Below are 20,934 nucleotides of genomic sequence, written 5' to 3'. Positions count from 1 at the left end.
TTGACGTTCATGTCTTCCAGACTCAATGTCTGCTATCTGGCTACCATGCCAGGTTTACTTCTGGTAATTTCATGAGAAAGATAAGCAATTTAGCTGCTGTAACAAGCTGGAGTACTGTTTCATTTCATTCTGTGGTACTGAGTTCACTGCACCCAGAGTTGAGCTCACAGCCTTCCTCCACTTTCAACTTCTGCTGCTTTTTGACTGCAGGCCATCTCTTGGCCCCGAAACAAAATAGTCTGCTAAAATAAAAAACTGACTGTTGCAGACCTGGAGCATAAAGTCCACCTCTCTGAAAGAGCAAGTAAGTGATGCAACTTTGATGACATCAAATAATTAGTTTAGTTTTCTACTAATCCTAGAGATAATTCTTTACCACTTGTCCAATTCAAAATGGGGTCTGATTCAATTTTACATCCCAGCTCTCTAGCTCAGCAGATACCCAAGTGATTTTATTCTTCCATAAATCCTACAAATTAATGTTTTCAACCCTGAAAACTAGTGTGTTAACACCCAGAATCTTGTTGTAGTTATTGATGTATGTACCCAGATTATTTACTTTTCTTTCCCCAAATTCCATTTTTCCCTCAATGTTGAGTCAGGGTTGAGGAATGCATGTGTATATAGCTAGTTCTTTTTTAATAAACTCAGTGCCAGAGGTCACATTTATAGGTTCAGTTTATATGGTAATCTTTAAAAACAGCCAGCCTAAGCACTGGAAAATGCATAGCAGGGATTGGTCCCATATTAGCAGAGAAATAGGCTTGGTCTATTAATAATTGTTGAAGTGACTACATTAATAATTTTTTTATGACTACATTAGGTTTTCCCCTTACATGGGCACACGCCAGAGACGTAATGGAGCGAGAGAAGAAACAAGCCCTTTTTCAGTTCACAGAACCCCAATTCTTTATTAATCACAGCTTGCTCACAATGACATACAGGAAAATAGCACTAATGAAGAGTAGAATATGCAGGCAGCAACCTCCAGGGGGGTAGGGACAACTTCAAAACTGCAGCTAATTTGGGGACGATGTGTTAGGTTTGGTGATATTGTACTTGGCACAAGCACCCTGTCTAGTCATTCCTCCTGCTTCAGCCCTCTTAGTCCTAGATGTCTGTCCCTAGGTAGGGTTGGCTAACACTGAAGAGTAAAGGTCATGATGAATGGAAGTCAGCAGTGTCATAAAAAAACAGTAACAACTGGCTCATGGGTTCCAGGTGAAATACTTGGTAGCCTCTTGTACTATTACGCATGTAATGTGGTAGCATCAGATAAGTATCATAGATCATGGCACCTACAGATAAAGCCACTTGATGCTATCTATTAGTTGCTCCATCAATAAATTTTCAAGTGGTGAATTAAGCTCACTTCACAATTAGCATTTGTATGGCTGTTTGGCATCATCCAAAAGTTGCCATAGTTTGATGGTTACAACGTGCCTCTTAAATTTGTCTCAAACTGATCTTGCTTGATTTCATTCTGTTGCACAGATATTTTTGTTGCCTCTCACCTCAAAAAGCAGAAGCAACACGCTACGTGGCTATTCAACCTCAATTGTACAGCACAGTACAGAGCCCTGCAGCATAAGTTGCATTTGAAAAACCATTTTAGGAGCCTTTTGTCTTGGACAGCTGAACGTGAAGTCACAATACCTGTGATCTAGTCACTGTTTCAAGAAAGCTTATAGATGGCAAAGCAGTCTAGGTTATTAGGCAATGATTGGCCTCTAGCACCATAGAACTACTACTGACCTCATGGTGGGTTGGAATGAGAAGTCGCAGGGAATGGAATTAGACACGAGGTGCTTCAAATGAGCAGACCCAGCAAATTCAACCGAGTGGAAATAGACAACATCAGAAGCCTGTTACAGGACATGTAAGATTATGAAATAACTTGCATAATGCAATAATTGTATTTTTTAACAAAAATGTAAGTATTTACAAAATAAGATCCGAGTTTTTTAAACATCAAACAAATCATTCTGCAAAGAGACCGCATTGTTTTTGTTTTTATTTTTTTGTTTCTTTTTAAAGTTTTTTATTGAGTTCTTGTTTTTACCTTTTTTTTAAACCACGTCATACATTTCCCATACTTATATCGCATGATCCATAATAATATAGGCAGGGGGAGTTTACTAATGGTGGGGATGGGTCACATCCACCATTGCTGTTTTCAGCCAGACAGTTCCACCTGGAGCTCCTTGTTTCTACGAACCTCTGCAGCATGCCTCTCCTGGAAAACATCAAGAAAGGAAAAATCAAATCTTTTTCTCATTCCACCTGCCCAGGGAGGTTCATGCTGACAACCCGTTTAGGTCATGAATTTGATGCATGTGCAAAACTTGTTTCACAGCACAAAAGAAGCAACACAGGAGAGGTGTCATCCACCAGACCAGCCTGAGGCACATTTTGTGTTTACTTTCTACTCCTGCTCTAGAGCTCAGTCTTTTGTCTGATATGGCCTTATTATCCTCAGTGCCTCACAGAGTCTCATTTAAAAGGGCCACACAGAGAGGTGCTGCTTGCAGCATAAAATGTGCCACATGCTCACATTTGCCCTCTGAATTCCTGGATATTAAACTAAATATAGGGAAGGATGAGCGAGGAATTAATTGCCTGCACATTGTATGTTAGTTACTCTGTTATCTGTCACATTTAGGAACTTTAATAAAGATCCAAGAACTTAGTTTCAATAACTGAGTCAATCTGAACATGTCAATCATTTCCTTAGTCTGAGCACTGAAGCTGCCTGTCCTCTTGAGTCTTTCTCTGGCTATGACGAAGAATATCACCTATTGCACTAGCTTAACCTGTAAATCAGTCCTTGAAAGATCTATAATACTGAATGCTAGATTTTATAAGGGATTTGTTGCTTGGTGTTCCTATTAACTGCAGCGTACAGAAGTTATCTCCTGCAGTAGCTTCTAGACACCAATAGCTTGGGGAACCCACATCTCTGTGTAACTTTGGAAGACTTGGAACCAGGTATCTCACTTCTTTTTCTGTATATTAAGGATTCACTTTTAATGTTGGCAAATTATGTTTGTTTTTAATGCTTTGGTGTTGGCAAAATTGTATTTTTTAATTATTGGTCAGTGCAAATGTTTCCAAGTAAGTTACTGTCATCTTTCCTCAGAAGTCTTTCTTGGGTTTCATGCATATATGCTATGACATTCAGGGTTTAACAGTCTGTTAACATTAACATAGGACAGAGAGATCAGAGCATCAGCTGTCCTTCCCACTTCCTTTTGGACCTTGAGGATAACTAGTTTGCTTTTCCCTTTCTTTTCCTAAGGTCTGGGTACGTGCCTGCAAATGAAGCTAATGCAAAAATGTCAAGCAATCTGGGTATAGTTCTTAAGCTCAAGAATTATCCTGTTTGTGTAGTTACTTGTAACATCATCCTTTGGATTTTGCTGCTTCTTTCCTACTCTCAAAGACTTGTCTCCATCACAGATGTAGAGGTGCTTATGAAGTTTGCCTTGAAAACCTCTGAGAGCTATTTTCTTTAGCCACATTACTATTGAAATAGTATATCAGAGTATATCAGAAAGTTCATTATTGAGAGAAACAAGTGATCACTCATGCAGCACTAATTAATTTTTTCTTAACTCTTCTAAATCTTTGTTTGCATGTTTCTCTCCCTTGTGTGGAAGGTTTTCTTTGGAGAAGGGCATACTTCATACTGCATCCCTGTTTCCTCTGGCTGTACCAAAAATTTTCCATAGGAAAATTTACTCTCTCCCTTGCAAGACTTGTGGACAGACCTCTTTTGCTGTATAGGAAAGAATTTTTTCCCCATAATTTTTCATCTTTCTCCTCTGAGAAACCAAGAATTACAGACATGGGGCAGTTGTTTGATTTGATCAGTGACTTTTCTTAGAAGCTGAAGTCTAAACACAAATGACCTTTCAGTTGTTCACAGAACTTCTTAAAAGCTAGAAAACCAACCTTTCTCTAGAGACAGTGCAGCAAAGAGCCATGAGGATTAAGGAGCATCTCTCAGTCTCTGCTATGAGGAGAGGCTGAGAGAGCTGGATTGTTCAGTGTGGAGACAGGTCAGGGGGATCTTACAAATATCTAAAAATACCTGAATGAAGGGAACACAGAGCCAGGATCTTTCCAGTGGCGCCCAGTGACATGATCAGGGCCAATGGGCAAAAACTAAAACCTGTGAGGTTTCCTCTGAACATCTGGGAACACTTTTTCATCGTGAGGTGACTGAGCACTGGCACAGGTTGCCCAGAGTGGAATTGGAGTCTTCATTCTCGGAGATATTAAAAAGCCACCTAGACATGGCCCTGGACAACTGGTTCTACGTGGGCCCCCTTGAGTCTGGAGTTGGACCAGATGATCTCCAGAGGGCCCTTCCAACCTCACCCATCCTGTGACTGCAGCACTTCAGTCCTTTTTTGAAGTGAGTGGGGGTTTAGACAGGCATCAGTAGCCCTGACTTAAAATTAGCTCAAGTGTAGCAGCTGAGAGAAGGACTAGGCACAGCATCTCTGCAAAATATTGATTAGCTTTTCCTCTCTTGTCTAAGGTGAGGAGTGATGGTGTGGTTACCTTCTCTTGGAGGCGTTCAATAAGAGCAGCTAAATTAGCTTCACGGTTTTCTTTGATCTGTTCCATTTTCAGTATCAGCTTTTCCTCTGCCATTTTGCTGAAGTTATTGTTCTCCTCCAAAGCTTTTTGAAGCACTTCTCGCTCATGTTCTCTCTTCTCTGCCAGATGTTTCAGCACCTGGGCCTCCTGGGACTGGAAACAGAGACACAGGCTGAGAAGAAATATTCATGTGGAGCAAACCATGTTGTCATGTCGCTGGGGAGCGTTGCCATAGGGCAACCATTCCCTGAGTGTGGAAACTGTGTAAAGTTTGCTGCCTTTTTTTAGAAAGGTCACTTTGTGACTGAACCAGGTTAGCCTGAGGTTTAGAAGCACTGGCCAAATGTGGGGCACACGCCTGAGGCAGCAGCAGCAGCAGAGAAATGTCCAAAGCACTTCTGTTGACAAGGAATGCTGTTGTGCTGCTGCCCTGGCTCGCCTGCATTGCTGCAGTGGTTGCTCAACCTCTGACAGCTGCAGTCTCTTAGCTACACGCCTTCTATCTTTAGAGATAGGGACCTGGGGCTGAAGAAATGTACAGAGTTAAAAGGGAGATTACTGATGCAGGACAGGTGCCATTTTCACCCAGGCTGGACTCCTCTTTAATGTGTTTGAATAGTTAATAACAGGCTTGGAAGTTTATTGACATGAAAGACAGGCAGCATCAATTCAGACAATATTTCCATTACACTTGTATTCAGATTAATGTCACTGATTAGGAGGGGGAAAACAGTGTTTTACTGCATAGAAAATAGCAAAAAATTTTAGTTAATTTTTTTGTTTTTCAAGGAAGATGAAAACTGAGAGTAGGAGTTAAACAGACGCAGTCTATGCTTAATATTGTGTTCTTCCTTGAAAACTCACTTCTCAGAAGCACAAGCTTTGTTATGTATATTCAATTAAATTTCTAACAGGAAAACCACTAATCCTAGGAAAGAAGCCAAAAACTTGCAGCACTGGGCCCATTCTCCAGGCAAGTCTAGTTGCAAAGACAGTTATTTGGAAAGGATGAACAACATCATATGCTTTTGGATAAAATAAATGAGACGCAGCATGAGAAGAAACAGAAAAACAGAGAATGAAATAGGATGCTGGGAGGCTAAATGTGTATTTCAGTGCTGATCCCAAGGCACTGTTGCCATTGTGATCCATAAAAATGAGTTAGTTTATGGCTTAAATTAAGGGTTTTAACCATTAATTACAATCAGTGATAATGAAACCTTTAAAATTCTATCATGTGGCTTTAAATGGACTGAAAAAGGCTTCAATTCTTTTATATGAGCAAGACTCAACTAGGAGAAAACAAATATTTTAATGAAAGTAAGATATGCATAAAACCAAATGCACTGACAGGGCAAATAAAGCAGATTCTAGAAAAGGCTGCAAAGGCCAGGCAGAACATCTTGCAGCAAGATGTTGGAGTAAAACACATCTGGCTTTGAAAGGCTCTAATGGCCTGCTTGAGATCATAGGAGAGAGCCACTTCCTTCCTTCCTTATCATTTAATGAGTTTCACCTCTGGCCTGGCTGCAGGTACAGGCTCCCTTCTCAAACTGATCTCTGGAGCACCTGCTGGCAGGAATGGTCTTCTGGAAAGGCTGGTATCTCCCTGGGACTCTTCCTGGCTCCTCTCTCCCTTACAGCATATGCTGAAGAGATAATAGAGCAAGCATTTTTCATGTCTCTGACTCTGTTGTGCCAGATGGAAGATGTTGAATATGGGAACAAAACCCCTCAGACACATGAAGCCAAATGCAGAGGGAATTTCACTGGTGGAATATAGAAGAAGGATGAGCCAAAGACAAGTAGAGCTAGGCAAAGAAGGAATTTTGTAGAGCAATTAAAAAACATATAAGCCCCATAAGTTTAATAAAAATATCAAAATTTTTAATAATAATATAATAAAAGCAGTTTATTTTGAAACAAAATGTTTGATTTCAGATACTTAGCATTTAACAGTTCTCAACCCTAGGTCAATTTACTAAGTGAAAAAGTTATTTTAAGAGATCTGATGCAATGTAAACCTGAAATAATTAAATATTTCCATCTCTCTTTCCCACTTGTGGACAAACCTGAGTGGCTCAGTTTGACCAGTGCTTCTAAAGTTATTCTGCATTTTTTGTTTAATTTACTACTCAACAGCAATCTCTCAAAAGTCTGCTTTTGGAAAAGTTACAACCATTAAATTTTGTTTGCTGATATGAACTTTGTGAACCCTTTGCTTAAATGATCTAAAAGTAATGGATAATCTGGGAATGCATTTCTCTTCCGGTAGGGAGTTTGAATAGAAAAGACACCATCAGAGTAATTGTAATGTCCTTTCCCATGAAACATTGCTGAAGTGACTTGTTAATTTGAAAGGCTAACATTTGGTGGTGTTTAAATATGCATATATAATGAATTATAAAATCAGACCTTTTCAGACTTGAAAAACAATTTTCAAGGACACAGCCATGCACTAATAAAAAGTAAGATTTGGACTATGCAGATAAGAAGCATTTTTTAAAAGAGCATTTGCTTTCAATGAAGGTAGCAAAATGCCATTGAGATTTTGAGGCACTTGCCCATTTTTCAAGATTTGTTTTCTTCATTCAAACCCTTTGCCTTCTGGAAACACTTTTTACCATAAATCCTGGAGAAGAGTGAAAAATTAGAGCTTCATATCAAAGTACATGCATTTCTGGATGCTGTGCTGGCAGACAGCACATTCAAAAGTAATTTGTCCTATAATTCATGATAATGAAGAAAATCCTTATCCTCTAATTCAGTATTTACTGGATGCAAATTGGGTTGGCACCAGAAAGAGACTGCTTGAAAGCTGAACCAGGCCTCAGGAAGTGACTGTAAACCCCTAATGTGATTTTCCTTTACAATATGTCCTTAATGGCACATTGTGACGGATTTTGAGATGGGAAAATCACCGGTACCTAGGACTGGTTCAAAAGAAAGGAACCCCCCTCCCTGCCATGCAACATCCACAGGGTAGAATGTCATTTAGACTGATGTCCCTTCTCTAATGGCCTTGTACCCCAGCTGTCAGTCTGCCTGTTTCCCTGGTGTTCAGATCATTCTGAAATCCCCTTATGACAATTCTGGAAGGCGCCTGCTATGTGTTTGTACTGGATTGTCAAATTATTTTCTGTTCTCAACCCATTTGGCAAAAGAACTTGGCCACCCGGTCTGTTCAAAGTCTACTACACATGCAGAAATGAGTAAATGAATGACCATGGATACCCAGGGGAGCTGGGATTAATAGACTCCCTTTGTTGTTTGTCTTGGCTTTTAAATGGCTGTGTTTGGACTCACACAGCTCCACAGTGATGCAGGATTCCAACATACGTAGGAGCTTTTTATTTCAAGTTTATTTTCAACACTCTTTGAAATGCTGGAAAGGATATTTTCAATTTTTTGATAGTTCTAACACAGTTGTATACTGCTTATGGTGTTTCTTATACAGATGTGGTGAGAAAATGAAACAAAAGGCTGTAAACAAGGTGAAAGATAAAGAAGACTAATAAAGAGAGAAAAATATGAAATGGTGGAGCAAAAAAGCAATATTCAAGGGGGAATATTCAGAACACTTAAGTATAACAAGGCATAACTAATGCAGCTCCAGCTGCAGCATCTAGTGTTACATCAGAGAATCAAAGCATCAAAGACTGTCTTGGACTGGAATGGACCTTAAAGATCATCCAGTTCTAACCCCTGCCATGGGCAGGTACATCTTCCTCTAGACCAGGTTGTGCAAAGCCCCATCCAACCTCATCTGGGGCACTTTGAGGGATGGAGCAGCTTCTCTGTGCAATCTGTGTCACTGCCTCACCCCCACACATTAAAGAACTTTCTCCTACCAGCTAATATAAATCTCCCCTCTTTTAGTTTAAAACCATTCTTCCTTGTTCTATAACTATCTGTGCTTGGAAAAAAAATCACTTTCCTTCCATTTTGCAAGCCTCCTTAAGGTACTAAAAGGCCACAAAATAATGTGGAGAAACAAAAATATTTATTTGTTAATAATTAAATATGGAGGGGTAAAAATACTGGAGAATAGTCCTGGTACAGATACCTTTGCTCCAAGAAACATTCTGATGTGCTAAAAGTGCAGGCAAACCCCTGTGATGTTCATGTCATATTTATTTAAGGGATCATGTGCATCTTCAGTTTTCAGAGATGAGTGGTCCAAAAGGAAATCTACATCTGGCACCTAGATGGCTGGAGATAGATGCAGACTACTAAACACTCACTTCAAGAGCAAAATTAGTTATGGAAACTGGCTTTGGAGTAATATTGTTTAATTATTACTCACATGAAGAAAGTTCTCCTTATCTGAGTAAGCGGTGCTTCGTTTTCTCACGTCTATCTTTGTTTGACAGATATATCCAAATATTGAAGTAATTGATACAGAGATAAAATTAATCCCTTATTGCTCTTAAACAAGAAATGAGTTCAGACAACTGCTTTTAAGCTGGAAATTTCACTTGAATGCATTCAACCTCAGATACCTTTAGTTACTAGGGTGTCTGAGTGCTCCTCTTTCATGACACATTTGTTCACTGACTGGTTTTTTTTTTACAATGCAGTTGTTCAGAAGAAGCTTCAGTAATGTTGGTGTTCCTCAATACACTGTATCTAAAAGATGCTGTTAATGGACAGGTTGTGAAGATGGGAGGAAAGGCTCCTACTGCAATGTAAATGCCAAGGTGAAGCCTTGGTATAGGTCTCAAAGTACTGATGTTTTCAGTGGAAAGAACTGAGGCTGGGATTTTTCCATGTAAAAGCATGGGAATGGTCTCAAATTAGATTTCTCTCAAGAAATACCCATTTGGCCAGAGAGTCAGAGACATGTGATCTGTAAATATGGGTGAAGCTCTGCTTCTAGTGAAGTGAGATAAAGAAAAATTTTCCTTAAATTTAGGTGGGGATTTCTTTTTTCAATGTATTTTTGTACAGGCTGCCAAACAACCTTTGGGATGTGGATTAAAATAAAAAAAAATCCCATCCATGTTGTGATTCAAGAAAACTTACTCTTCCTCAGCTGGCACAAAATTGCTTGTCTCATGGCTTGACCTGTGGGGGTGAACAAGGCATGATGGGGGCATGCAAGAAATACCACCTGAGCCTCTGCCCTCGTGGTCTGCTGCAGTTTGAGGCCTGGCATTATAAAGTTAATGAAGATCAATATAAAATTGTCTGATGGTTGTTCATTAGTGGCAGAGCCCATGGCAGAGTGGGGAGACAATGTTTGCCAGCATTGGGATGTATGCTCCTGGCTCCATGCGCTCCGAGACAGACCCTGGTGCCTAACACCAAATCCTCTCCTTGTTGGTAGCAAACATCTTCCTGCAGGCCCATATTCAATAGGCTAATGTGGGGTTTTGTATGAGGAACTGTGAAGTTTCTTGGAATTCTTGCTATCTTTGGTTACTTAGGAGTGAACCACTGTGTATTGACACACTATGGTGTAAATCAAAATGTGACAGAAACATCTGTTTCTGCTGCTGATTACACCTATTGCTGGGACCTTTTCATGGAAAAATGCTTCATGCTGTGTTACTTCTCCACAGAAGCACAGCTGAGGGCCAGCAGCAATAGAAAGGGAGATGAATAGATGGGCAAGACAGGAGACATATGTCTTGGGCACTGGCTGTCCTCATTCCCATTCCCTTAAAATTTGGTGGGAAAGGATAACAGAAATGAGATGGAAGAAAAAAAGCTCAACTTTCGACAGGGAAGGAGCACATCCCTTCTCTGCCTGTCACCTGGAGCAGCAGTTCTGTAGGTGCCATGCAATGTCCAGGGAGGAACACCTGTCCTCCAGCTCTGCTGCCTTTCCTGCCTTCCCCCAGCAGCCTCCTGTGCAGAGCAGTAAACATGGGTGGCCAAAGCAGAGATGGGTTAAGAGCATCAAGAGCCACCTCTGGGCAGGCTCAAAGGGGCTGGCTCAAAGGGGCAGTGAGCTGGATGCTGAAGCCCAGCACTGAGTGTGGTCCTGATGCTGGCAGAGGTGCCCTGGGCTGGCTGCTGCTGTGGGGGGCACAGTGAGCCCAGCCCAGCCCAGGGGCAGCAGGCTTGTCATTGAAAACCCAGCTAGAAGTCTGTATCCAACAGCATGAAAGTAAAAAAAAAAAAAAAGACAAAAAAAAAAAAAGACTGTTTGCCTGCATTCCTTGTCACACTAAGCTCTAGGGATGAGCTTGATTCAGTTTCATCCCAATATAAAGCCATTAAAAGGATTTAATTACATACAATTTCTCGTCTATAATCCAAAATTTGGAAGAATTGCACATCCCTTTAGTGTTTCTTTTTTATGCTGCTAAGTAAATTGAACATAGGCAATAAAACCAAATAATTTGACATATGCCCCTTGAAGTCTCTGCACCACTAATAATAACAGCTGAACATTCAAGGCCAATGGGTAAAAATTGATAAATGTTAAATATTCTGTAAGAAAAACTTCTGCTGCATACAATGTCACAGTGCTCTAATTTCTTAACTGAAAAGGATTAAAAGATTTTTCTGATTATCCACCAAGGTAGGAAAATATAGCACACATATGCCAAAAAAAAAAAAAAAAAAGGATAATAATGACATGCTGTAAAGAGAATTCTATAAATGGAAAGGACTAATCTGTAACTAGCCCAAATGGGCTTTGCTGTGTAATGCAAAAAATAAAAAATGCCTCAGGTGAAACTCTCTGAGAGTATGAGGTCATGACTGTCAGGTGAGGTAGAGAAAAAAGGGGAGAAAAGGAAAGGAGTCCTGTGAAAGCTTACAAGGAAATAAACAAGAATGTCAAACTGGAAAAAGCCTAAGCAGGACAGTGCTGAAGTGCATGTATTGCTCTAGATGGTCTCATGAGTTTGAAAATTTATTAATGAGCACTGCCTAATTAACAGAGCAGAACCTAATTCCTAAGCAGCGTAAAATTCGTTAGCAACTTGTTTTCCAAGAAGGCAATTCTCATCCATTAGTTATACTTGATTTGAGTTAAAATTGTGATCTAGAATGGCCACGCCTGGCAGCTTTGTACATAGATGGAAAAATATGATAACAACAGCCATGCTGGCTTTTGGAAAAAGTCTGCCTGGTTTGTCTAGCAGCAGAAAGTGGAAGAAGATGCTGAGGGAAACTCTAGATGAAGTCGAGCAAATCTCTTTCATCAGTCAGCAAGTTCCATATTTCCTGAGTCACAAGTAATTCACATAGTAATTTCCTACAAGGCAGTGCTCTATCAATTTTGCTATTATGTTTTTGAACTAAATAACATTTTAATAGTCTCTAAACAGTCTATGATAACAAGTATATCTTAAGTAAACAACACATGAAAATATTATTTCTTTTTGAAATTTCTGTCTGATGATTTCTTTGAATGTTTTGTCCCCTTTGGATTGTGTGAAATAGAATATAATTGTTCTTATTCATCTTCTCATTACCATTCATGACTTTTGTTCATCTTTCATCTGTTGTCTCTTTCCAAGCTGAAAAGTGGACTGCTTAATTTATATTCTTATGGAAGGTTTTCTGTTCCTCTAATTGCTTTTTTATCCTTCTTTGCACTATGCTTTTTTGGGGCAAAAATGAAATAAATAGTTAAGATGTAAGAACACCAGGGATTTTAACAGTGATGTTAAGAAACATTTTGCTCTGTTCTTTGTTCCTTTCCCAGCAATTTCTGCTGCAATGCTAATGTGGAGGATCTTGTCTATTAAAAGAACTCAGTAATATGTTCATTTAAAATGAATATAGTATCAAGGGGAAGAAATGGCAGGTGTCTGTATTGCTATCACTGATTGACAATCTATTGCATGATGAGTTTTTCTTTAGGAAGAAATGAACAGTAATGAAATCAATGGAATGAAATCTCTGATACAATCAATTTGTATTTTCCACCAAGTATATGCATAATATCAGGCCTTTTATTGCTGTCATTTCATTCCTTGTTTGTATCTGTACTCAAACATTTGTACTCTGCACACAGGACCTACACAGACTGAGTTTTGGGGAATATCATAACTCGGATGAGTGAGAGCTCACCCCTTTCACCAGGTGCTAGTGCAAATGGATATTCCTTTGATACACAGCCATGTCCTCTTACTGAAATGAATGCTCTGGCAGAAATATTTGTTTGAAAGGAGTGAGAGTGCTAATGAGTGTGTGCTGGAACCACAGAGTCACTGTTAGCAAGCCAGCAAAAATGACAGAAGTAGCAGCACTGCAGTAATCATCTAGATGAATTGTTCAAATTAGTGAGGTCCAGAACACTCAGGTTTCACTGCAAATCCAAACTAAGGGTGGGTTTTAAAGCCCTGTCAGTAATCCAGATCTACTGACTTCAGCAGACATGTAACAAACCACACCCCAGAGCAATCATTCCCTTGAGGTTCTCGGCAGTGACCCTGATCTGGTCTGACAGGAGTGAAAGAGAATGAAATTGCTTTTCCTGGATCTGATCCATGTGCTAAGTGTGGCACAGATGCTGTACCTGAATTTCTGTATATGTTTTTGACGACATCAGGAAAAGTTGTGTTAACAGCAGTTTTAGCAAGAAATCACATTGTTTAAAAGACAAATAAAAGGCTTAAGAGACATAAAAGTTTGTTTCATTTTCAGAAACCCTCTACAAGGGACTCCATGGGCAGGTAGAAGGGGTTTTTTAATGCCTATTTAACTGTGCAAGCTGATTTGCCTCAAAATAACATTGATCTCCTGGGTGAAGGACACAGAAAGCCCTAAGATCCTAGAGCTTCTGTGGCTCTCCTTTTGTGTATCAGCAAAAACAAACATGAATTAACCAGGACAATATATATAAATTTTAATTTTTCTGTGGTCATTGCAGCCAGGCATGACTTTTCTGAAACGGTGCAACGCAGCACCAATGCTGTGTTTATATAGAACACTGATAATTTCCAGACTGGCAATTCAGGCTGGCTATGGTGAGTGTCCCATTGTCATCTTCTGATGTATCTGATCTGAACTTTGTCTTTTTCTCTTTGTAAAAACTAAAAAGAAAAAGCAGCCTGATTTAGTTCTGACTTAGAGAAAAGGAAGACCTCCTCAACATATCAGTCATGATGAAAGTCAAATAAGCAGTTAATGAGTATTTCCAGCTGCCTTTGTGCAAACATTTGTGAGAAAGGTGTAACAACTCTTCCAAATCCAATGTGATAAACTCAGTGATTACGAAACAGAGCTTTACCATTGTGGGTAGGATCATAAAGAGGGGAAGACTTAGTCTGTGCAAAACCCTAGAAAGTCAATTTCCATCACTACTGAAACTGCTAGAAATGCCTCTTAGCATCTGTGCTATGCTAGTGTCTTCATTCAAGTGTATGTGAATGATCCAAACTCACTCTATTCAGCGTGTTCCTCTATATTGCATAAATAAGACATTTTAGCTGCCTTATGCTACGAGGAGTCAAGATCTGGAAGCACAGAGAGCATCTGCTTGAATTGCAGATGTACCTCCTAAACTCAGACCCAATAACTGCACTGGTTTTGAGCAACTATTACAGATGCCCTGAATGAAGCATTAGTTATGCTCACATTGTAAGCAAGTGCATCTGAGCCCACTTGGCCCCTGTCTGAAGCTATGTCTATTTTGTGATGCACGCTTCCCCCAGCATAGAAACCAGTGAGGCTTGCTTGCAAGCTGCTGAAGGACAATGAACTCATTCATTCCTATAACCATCTTTATATTGATGGTTGTTGTCCATGCAGGCTACCACGAGTCAGTGATGGCAATGGAAAACACACAGACAGGAAACTCGACTGCTATTCTGTACACTAAATCATGTCTAATAACTAACATATTTTTTTTTAAGGAAAGATACCTTTCTCCTCTCCTCTGCAGCCTCCAGCTTTTTCTGGATCTCCTCAAGAGAGAGTTCTTTCTTCTTTGGAGAAGCTAAAGTTCGTGGTGCTTCTGAGACTGGAGATGGCGGCTTTAGGATCAGTTCAAAGGCCTGGCCTGAGGCACGTTTGTTGATTTGTTTCACTTCCATGTCTGCACAATAAGGTAGGAAATTGTAAGTCCTTCAATACACCAGCAGTATTCAGGAGAGAAGCAGCACTGATATCAGAGTAGGATCAGAAGCACAGACAAATGATTTAGCATCGTTGCCTTGGGCATTTTAAATGCAATGGCAGATTATGGGCTGAAAACTGTTCTCAGGAGTACATTCCATTTTATCTGTAATAGTTTAATTATACCTTAATCTCATAAAGATAAAAATGTACAGCAATTTTGGATGCTTATTGGGGTTCTGTGCCATTTCACACCCCCTGCAAGCAATGCCCAAGCTGGTTAATTTTTTAGGCATCTTTTCATCTTTTCTTCATTTTCTTGGGAATTATGCCAGCTATGAAGGGCTGTAATTCTCAAATGGGAAGTAGTGAAAGAACAGCTCAGTAGGAGAGGGTTATTGTGAAAAGTTTAGTTAGCTCCTATTAGGAGCAATAACCAGCATCGTGGCTACTGCACACTCCACAAAAAGTAATAGCCCAAACCAGCAATTAAATTGTTAAATCAGCAAAATATTCGCCAACTAACACCATGGACTAGGAGGAGAACTGAGTCATTTCCCAGCACTAGCACATTATCTGACCTGCAGGATGATTTCCAGTAAACATCACTCACCATCATATTTGTAGATGTTCATGTTGCGAGGTTCCGGGTAAAAACAGGAGCAGATCAGGGAGAGCATGGACAGCTCCTTCATCTTTTCCTTGTAAGCTGAAAGGAGAGATCTTGTTAGCATGCTTCACTTCCCCAGCTCCTCCTCTGTGAACTTTGAGCTGAGATGAGTGGCTAGGGACCAGAAAGCCTACTCCATCACCCACCTGGCAGTTTTCTCTAGAATATTTACTTTCAACTATTTCTTCTCAACATTGAACCTTTATCAAATCACAAATGAGATGCTCAGAACTGGCTTCTGGTCCTCTACATGACCTCAGTCTTGGGCATAATTCAGGCAGTCCTCTCTGATTTATAGAAAGTGAATTTGGCTACCAGGAAATGCATTTAGCATTGGAAGAGTGCCATGACTCCACTCTCCCCTGGCAGGTGGAGAGACACGAAGCTCTTACAGTTTCTCTGACGTATCCAAATGCAATTGAGAGCAGCTATGAAAAGCTGGCCATATATCGCCATAGGCTAAAGACATTATTTTGCAAACGAAAATGTCATCCAGAAAATTAAAAATAAAACCAGAAATGAGGATACATTTATCAAACCATTTGCATAATGTCCTTAATATCCTTAATATGCTTAACTACCTGAAACAAAGCTTTTCATTCCCCATTTGCTGGCCAAAATATCTGGCTTTCATACTCAGGTCTAGTCTATATTAGCAGATGCCATTAATACCCTTGTAATTTACCTTTATGGTGCTATCTTTGCTGACTTTATAATGCCTGTAGGCCCCCGTCATTAACTGAGGAGGCACTGGTCTAAAAATGGTCATAGCAATACATAATCATTATGCAGTGAGCACTGTGCTCACCCTTCCTAATTGCCTGTAAGAAAGAAAACAGTCTCATACTTTGTCACTTGGCAAGCCAATGACAGAGCCCAGACTGGAGCTGGCTCCCCTGGGTCCTGGGGCAGTACCCTGCCCACTGCCCACATTCCACAACACATGGATGTTAAGGCAGGGTGCTTCAAAATTCATCTTGGCACACACAAATCCCTGCTATAACCAAAATCTTATCTACAGAGGCAGACACTCATTTGCTGCCAGCATGGGAAAACATGGCTTAAAATATGTGTGACTCAAAGTATTGTATTTAACAGATTAGACCAAATTAGCCCTTGCTGTTGCTAAAGGAAAATCAGATGGTCCTTGGATCTTCAAACTGTGCATACAAATGAAATTCTCAATCAGCCTTTCTCACGGATGCTCTTGTGGTTTTTGATTTTGCTTTTCCTGCTCAGAAAGAAACCTAAGATTGATGATGAGGGCTTGAGAGCCTTTGCGTGCTGCTCAGTATTGTGGTATCTGAATAATCCATGGTTCAAGAAAAAATTTCTAGCTGCCAGTAAAGGATTAGATAATCTAATTAGGCTTCGCATGAGGGCCTCTTGTACAATCATGTACCGTGAATAACTCACCTAAAGGAGATAGAGCTTTTCAGAAACCATTGGTAAAGGACAGGATTTGAGGTTAAGAACATACTGAAGACTTTGCTTTCAGTGAACTTAGACTGTCATGAAAGCTTGGCCTTGACATAATTTTGGTTTGAAACCTAAGTACCAACTTGCAAGGGATAACTCAAAAATCTTCTGAAGAGAAAAATCATGTGTGGTATTCACATGCCCTCTGAAAATAATGACCAAAACAATTCTTATCTCATTTACTGCTCCTGTGTTTGTGGGCAAGTGGAATGTATTCTGGAGATTGTTTACCCGAGATGACCAATTAGATCCACGTGTGTAAGTCGGGACTCTCAAACAGAGAGTCACAAGGTTTTCAGTTTAGTAGTTGGAAGTCAGGAAGTAAGTATGATGCAGTATAGTATCTCTCTATAATATAGTATAATGTAATATAATATGGTTTTAATGAAGTGAACGTTCAGCATTCCAAAGCCATAGAGTCAGAGACCAGTCATTTCCCAGACACTGAGAACTCCCTAATTTTACTACAATCATGTCCATCTGATGTATGCTGAATTATGAATAATGATAAACATAATGAATTGTTCACTTAGACCTCCATCCAACAAGCACACAGGTGTGGTGTGGTTTTACAGATGTTTCCATGAGGAGGGCTTGCCTAGCCAGCTGCCCATACCACTGGAATCGCATTCTTCCCAGCAGAAAGGTTGTGGAGTGGCTGCACATCAAACCCTGGCAGGCTGCTAAACACAGAGAAAATGCACACTGGGCTGTGTGTTAAAGACATGGCCATTGATGATACAAGCAGGATCTTGTACAAGATCTGCTGAATCACGGCTAAAATGTGTATCTTGAAATATCTTTGTAGAAAAAGGCATGCAAAGCCGCATCCTAGGAATCTTGCCTTTTGGGGTCTTTGTTAATATTTTTTATCTTTGCTTGACATTGAATGTGTTTTGCTTCCTAACAGCATTTTAAATGATTAGAGAAAGGTGTTTTTTTTCCCCAGCTTGCCATCTGCAAAACACAGCAGGAGAAAGATAAGAACATGCCCAGCTGTCTTTCCTTCAGTACAATAGCTGCACTGAAAGCATGCTGGCAAAATCATTGTCTTAATTCATTCTGGTCACTGGCAGAATTAAGATGACTTTCCATCCTTCACAAGAATTACTTTTTGGTTTTTTGTGGTATTGATTTAGTCTGCACTTGCCCTAGAGACTCCTTCAACTGTAGCTGGAACTTGGCATGAATACTCACAGAGGTTCTGAAGGCTTCTGCAGCCCTGGGAACCAAACAACCTTCCATGGTGGCAAACACTGGTTTTCCTGTTGTAGACTTAAGGGCTGAGGGTGTCAAAGGACCTGAAGAGGCACATACCTCCTCTGGTGTCCAATATCAACATTGTGATGACCTGTCCCCCTTGATCAGACTCAGCTCTGAGTAGCAGGGGCCCTGCTTTGTTCAGCTCTCCTTTCCTTAAACATTTCCTTAAAACACATGAAAAAATCTGAGAGCAGTAATGTTAGCCCAACTGGTGGTCAGATTAAAATGGCTGAATTTAAGTAGTCGGGTTAAAAACCCATGTCCCACAGGTTAGACAGGAAGATAACTGTACTTTCCCAAATCCCAAGGGTTAGTGTTTTAGCAATGGAAGCCTGTTATCTCAAGAAGGTTTTCGGTTAAGAAAGCAGCACACACAGACCACACAACCAAGGGCAGAGCCTTTGTGCAATCTGCACAGGACTTCTTGCGTAACCTGAAAGAGGCACAAAAATTACCTGCCTCATAGTGGAGCTCTTCAAAACCCTTGAAGACCAGCAGTGATTGCAATGAAGTTTATTTTCCAAATGTGTTTCCACTGGCTTTCTAATTATATCCCTCCTTGTGCAGTCATGTAGGCTACATATCATTCCATTAACTGTGCAAGTTAAATGAAGGAGAGTAAATGATGGGAATCGTAATACTACAAAAGCTTTGAAAGGGAAATTGCTGGGCAAGAACGATGTTGACAAAAGATGGCAACAGAATCTTTTTAGTTATATGCAGCAAGATCTAAATGTTTATATGCATTAAGAACACTGATTTTTGCAAAGACCAGAAGAGAATTCAGTATTAGCATTTCTTGTAGTTTTGCTGTGAATATACTAGTATTCATAGGTCTTAAATTCTGAAACTGTGTGATTATTCCAGAACTTCATCTACTTTTTAAGAATAAACTCCTCATATTCAGAGTTGCAGGGAAAACCTTAGAAATACTATCAAATGCCCCTAAATGTTTGACAGCTTCAAAACAGAATGAACTCAGATGGCTTTGAAAATCAAAAAAGCCTGATTTTCTTTTTTTTCTGAAAAAGTCCCAAAGGTATCTTAATATTATTGTTTCAAACCAACCTCACCCTTTTCTCAAACTTTTGAAATTATTTTCAACAGCTGTATTTGGAAACTGTGAAACTACTCCCTCTGTTGGGTGAACATCCATGCTCTTCCTTTTTGGGCTCTACTTGCTCGTCAGGGGTAAGATCTTCAGGGGCTTTTTAAGGGCTCCAGTCCTAGAACTGCATGAGCAAGAAGGGAAGGACAGCAGGAAACAATTCTAATGATTTCATGTCCATGTTGTATAATTTTGGAGATCTTTTCTTGAGGCTAGTCTGGTCCCATGGTCTGAACAATCATTCGAGCCTGGGGCACAGTGGATATACTGCTAATACTCACCTTTCAGTTTCAGTACCTAAACTTGCTTGTGCTCCAAGATTGCTCTGATGTGTGAACCAAAGCGTGGTCAGCTGGGGTGTTTTGATGATCCTCTTTGAAAATGTTCTACTGATCTCAAATAATACGTTTATTCAGATATATTATATACTTTTCTGCTAATGACAGAATAGGGTTGCATCCATTGCCAGTCCTGCCCTCACTTGCCCAATGAATGAAGCTGCTAAGGTGGAATGCTATGGCTGCCATTAGAAGTCAGCAACCATTTATTTACATTTACTGCTGGGAGAAATAGGAGGGTTAAGGAAAGCACTGCTAAATCCTTACTGTCTATCCTCATCTGCTTTCCAATAGCTATAAGGAATTTTTTACGGTTTACACCATAAAATGAAAATTTGTCCTGACTGACAGGCCATGGGCAATTTGGGTCACATTTTGTTCCTTGGCAAAGCACAGCTCAGACAGATTGCTGTGTCACAGCAGAGACCATTATTCATATGCAAGACTATTTTTAACAAGTAAAAGGAAAGAGAAAAGTGTTAATGTGACTTATAATTAACATCTGATATAGGCAAATGTGTTGATTATTTTTGCCTTACTGAATTTGGTCCACATATAAGAAATGTATTTCATACACACATCAATATGTATAAATATTAATCACATACATTAATATGTACACATCATGTGCATTAATTTGTAATGTTACTGTATTTTAACATTTCAAGTACCACTTGCCAACTCATTCTCGAAGTTCTGCACACCTGGAAGGAAAAGGAAACTGGAGCATTGCCCATGGTCAGAGTGTGGAACCCATAACACAGCTCAGCCCTGTGCTCCCTTGCCAGGAGCCTGTGTGACTGTTGCCCTTCTGAGACTGAACTGAAATTCTGCTTAGTTTTCTCCTCTGGCAGACACTGAAGCATTAAGATGTAGGATTAAGCATGACATGCAGATAGAGAAGACCTATCACGCCCATCCTTCTTATGGATTTCTGATGGATGTTCTTGACAATGTGGCTTGTTACAAATGTCATTTTGGTAATGCTCCCTCTGGGGTGCTAGAGCTTTTGGTTTATCAAGGCAATGCTTTAAATCATATAATTTTGTGAACACCAACAGCCACAATCTGTTGACCAGTAATTTACTATTTTATTTCTACTAATCCATTTTAGTAATGTGCTGCATCCTTTTCTGCCAAACAAGATGACATTATACAATCCCAGCTGTACTGTTTACCCTAGCTGGTGGGGTATTTGAAGAAAGTTACATGATGAGTGCTGCTAAAGTGGTGGCTAGTATTGGGACAATCACAGGGGCCTGGGAGAATTAAAATTCAAGATGGGGCACGAGTAGTACAGATTCTAGGAATCATTTAGTTTTTAGCATGTCTGAGATCTATTAGCCTGGGATTCGCTTTAATTAAGGCTGGCCATTATTTAAGAGAGCTACTTTGCAGAAATCATGAAAGCTTATTTTTCAGTCAAGGGAGAGATTAGCACTACT

The 20,934-nt window shown here is 39.9% G+C and overlaps 1 protein-coding gene across 1 annotated transcript in view; it reads right to left on the bottom strand.

Annotated features, from left to right (window-relative positions):
- Positions 1-883: 883 nt before the first annotated feature.
- The window catches only part of STMN2 (stathmin 2), a 39,603-nt gene continuing 19,552 nt past the window's right edge, over positions 884-20,934 (bottom strand). The window contains exons 2-5 of the mRNA XM_059862723.1: positions 15,245-15,340; positions 14,439-14,611; positions 4,570-4,761; positions 884-2,236 (exon numbers count right to left, since the gene is read on the bottom strand). Of these exons, the coding sequence (XP_059718706.1) occupies positions 2,177-2,236; positions 4,570-4,761; positions 14,439-14,611; positions 15,245-15,340 (521 nt within the window). The 3' untranslated portion in view covers positions 884-2,176. The remainder of the gene's footprint in view (positions 2,237-4,569; positions 4,762-14,438; positions 14,612-15,244; positions 15,341-20,934) is intronic.

This window comes from Haemorhous mexicanus, chromosome 1, assembly GCF_027477595.1.
Source record: "Haemorhous mexicanus isolate bHaeMex1 chromosome 1, bHaeMex1.pri, whole genome shotgun sequence".
NCBI classification, from domain to species: Eukaryota; Metazoa; Chordata; class Aves; order Passeriformes; family Fringillidae; genus Haemorhous; species Haemorhous mexicanus.
The sequence above is the reverse complement of the archived record's forward strand: the minus strand, read 5'-3'. Positions and strand labels throughout refer to the sequence as shown.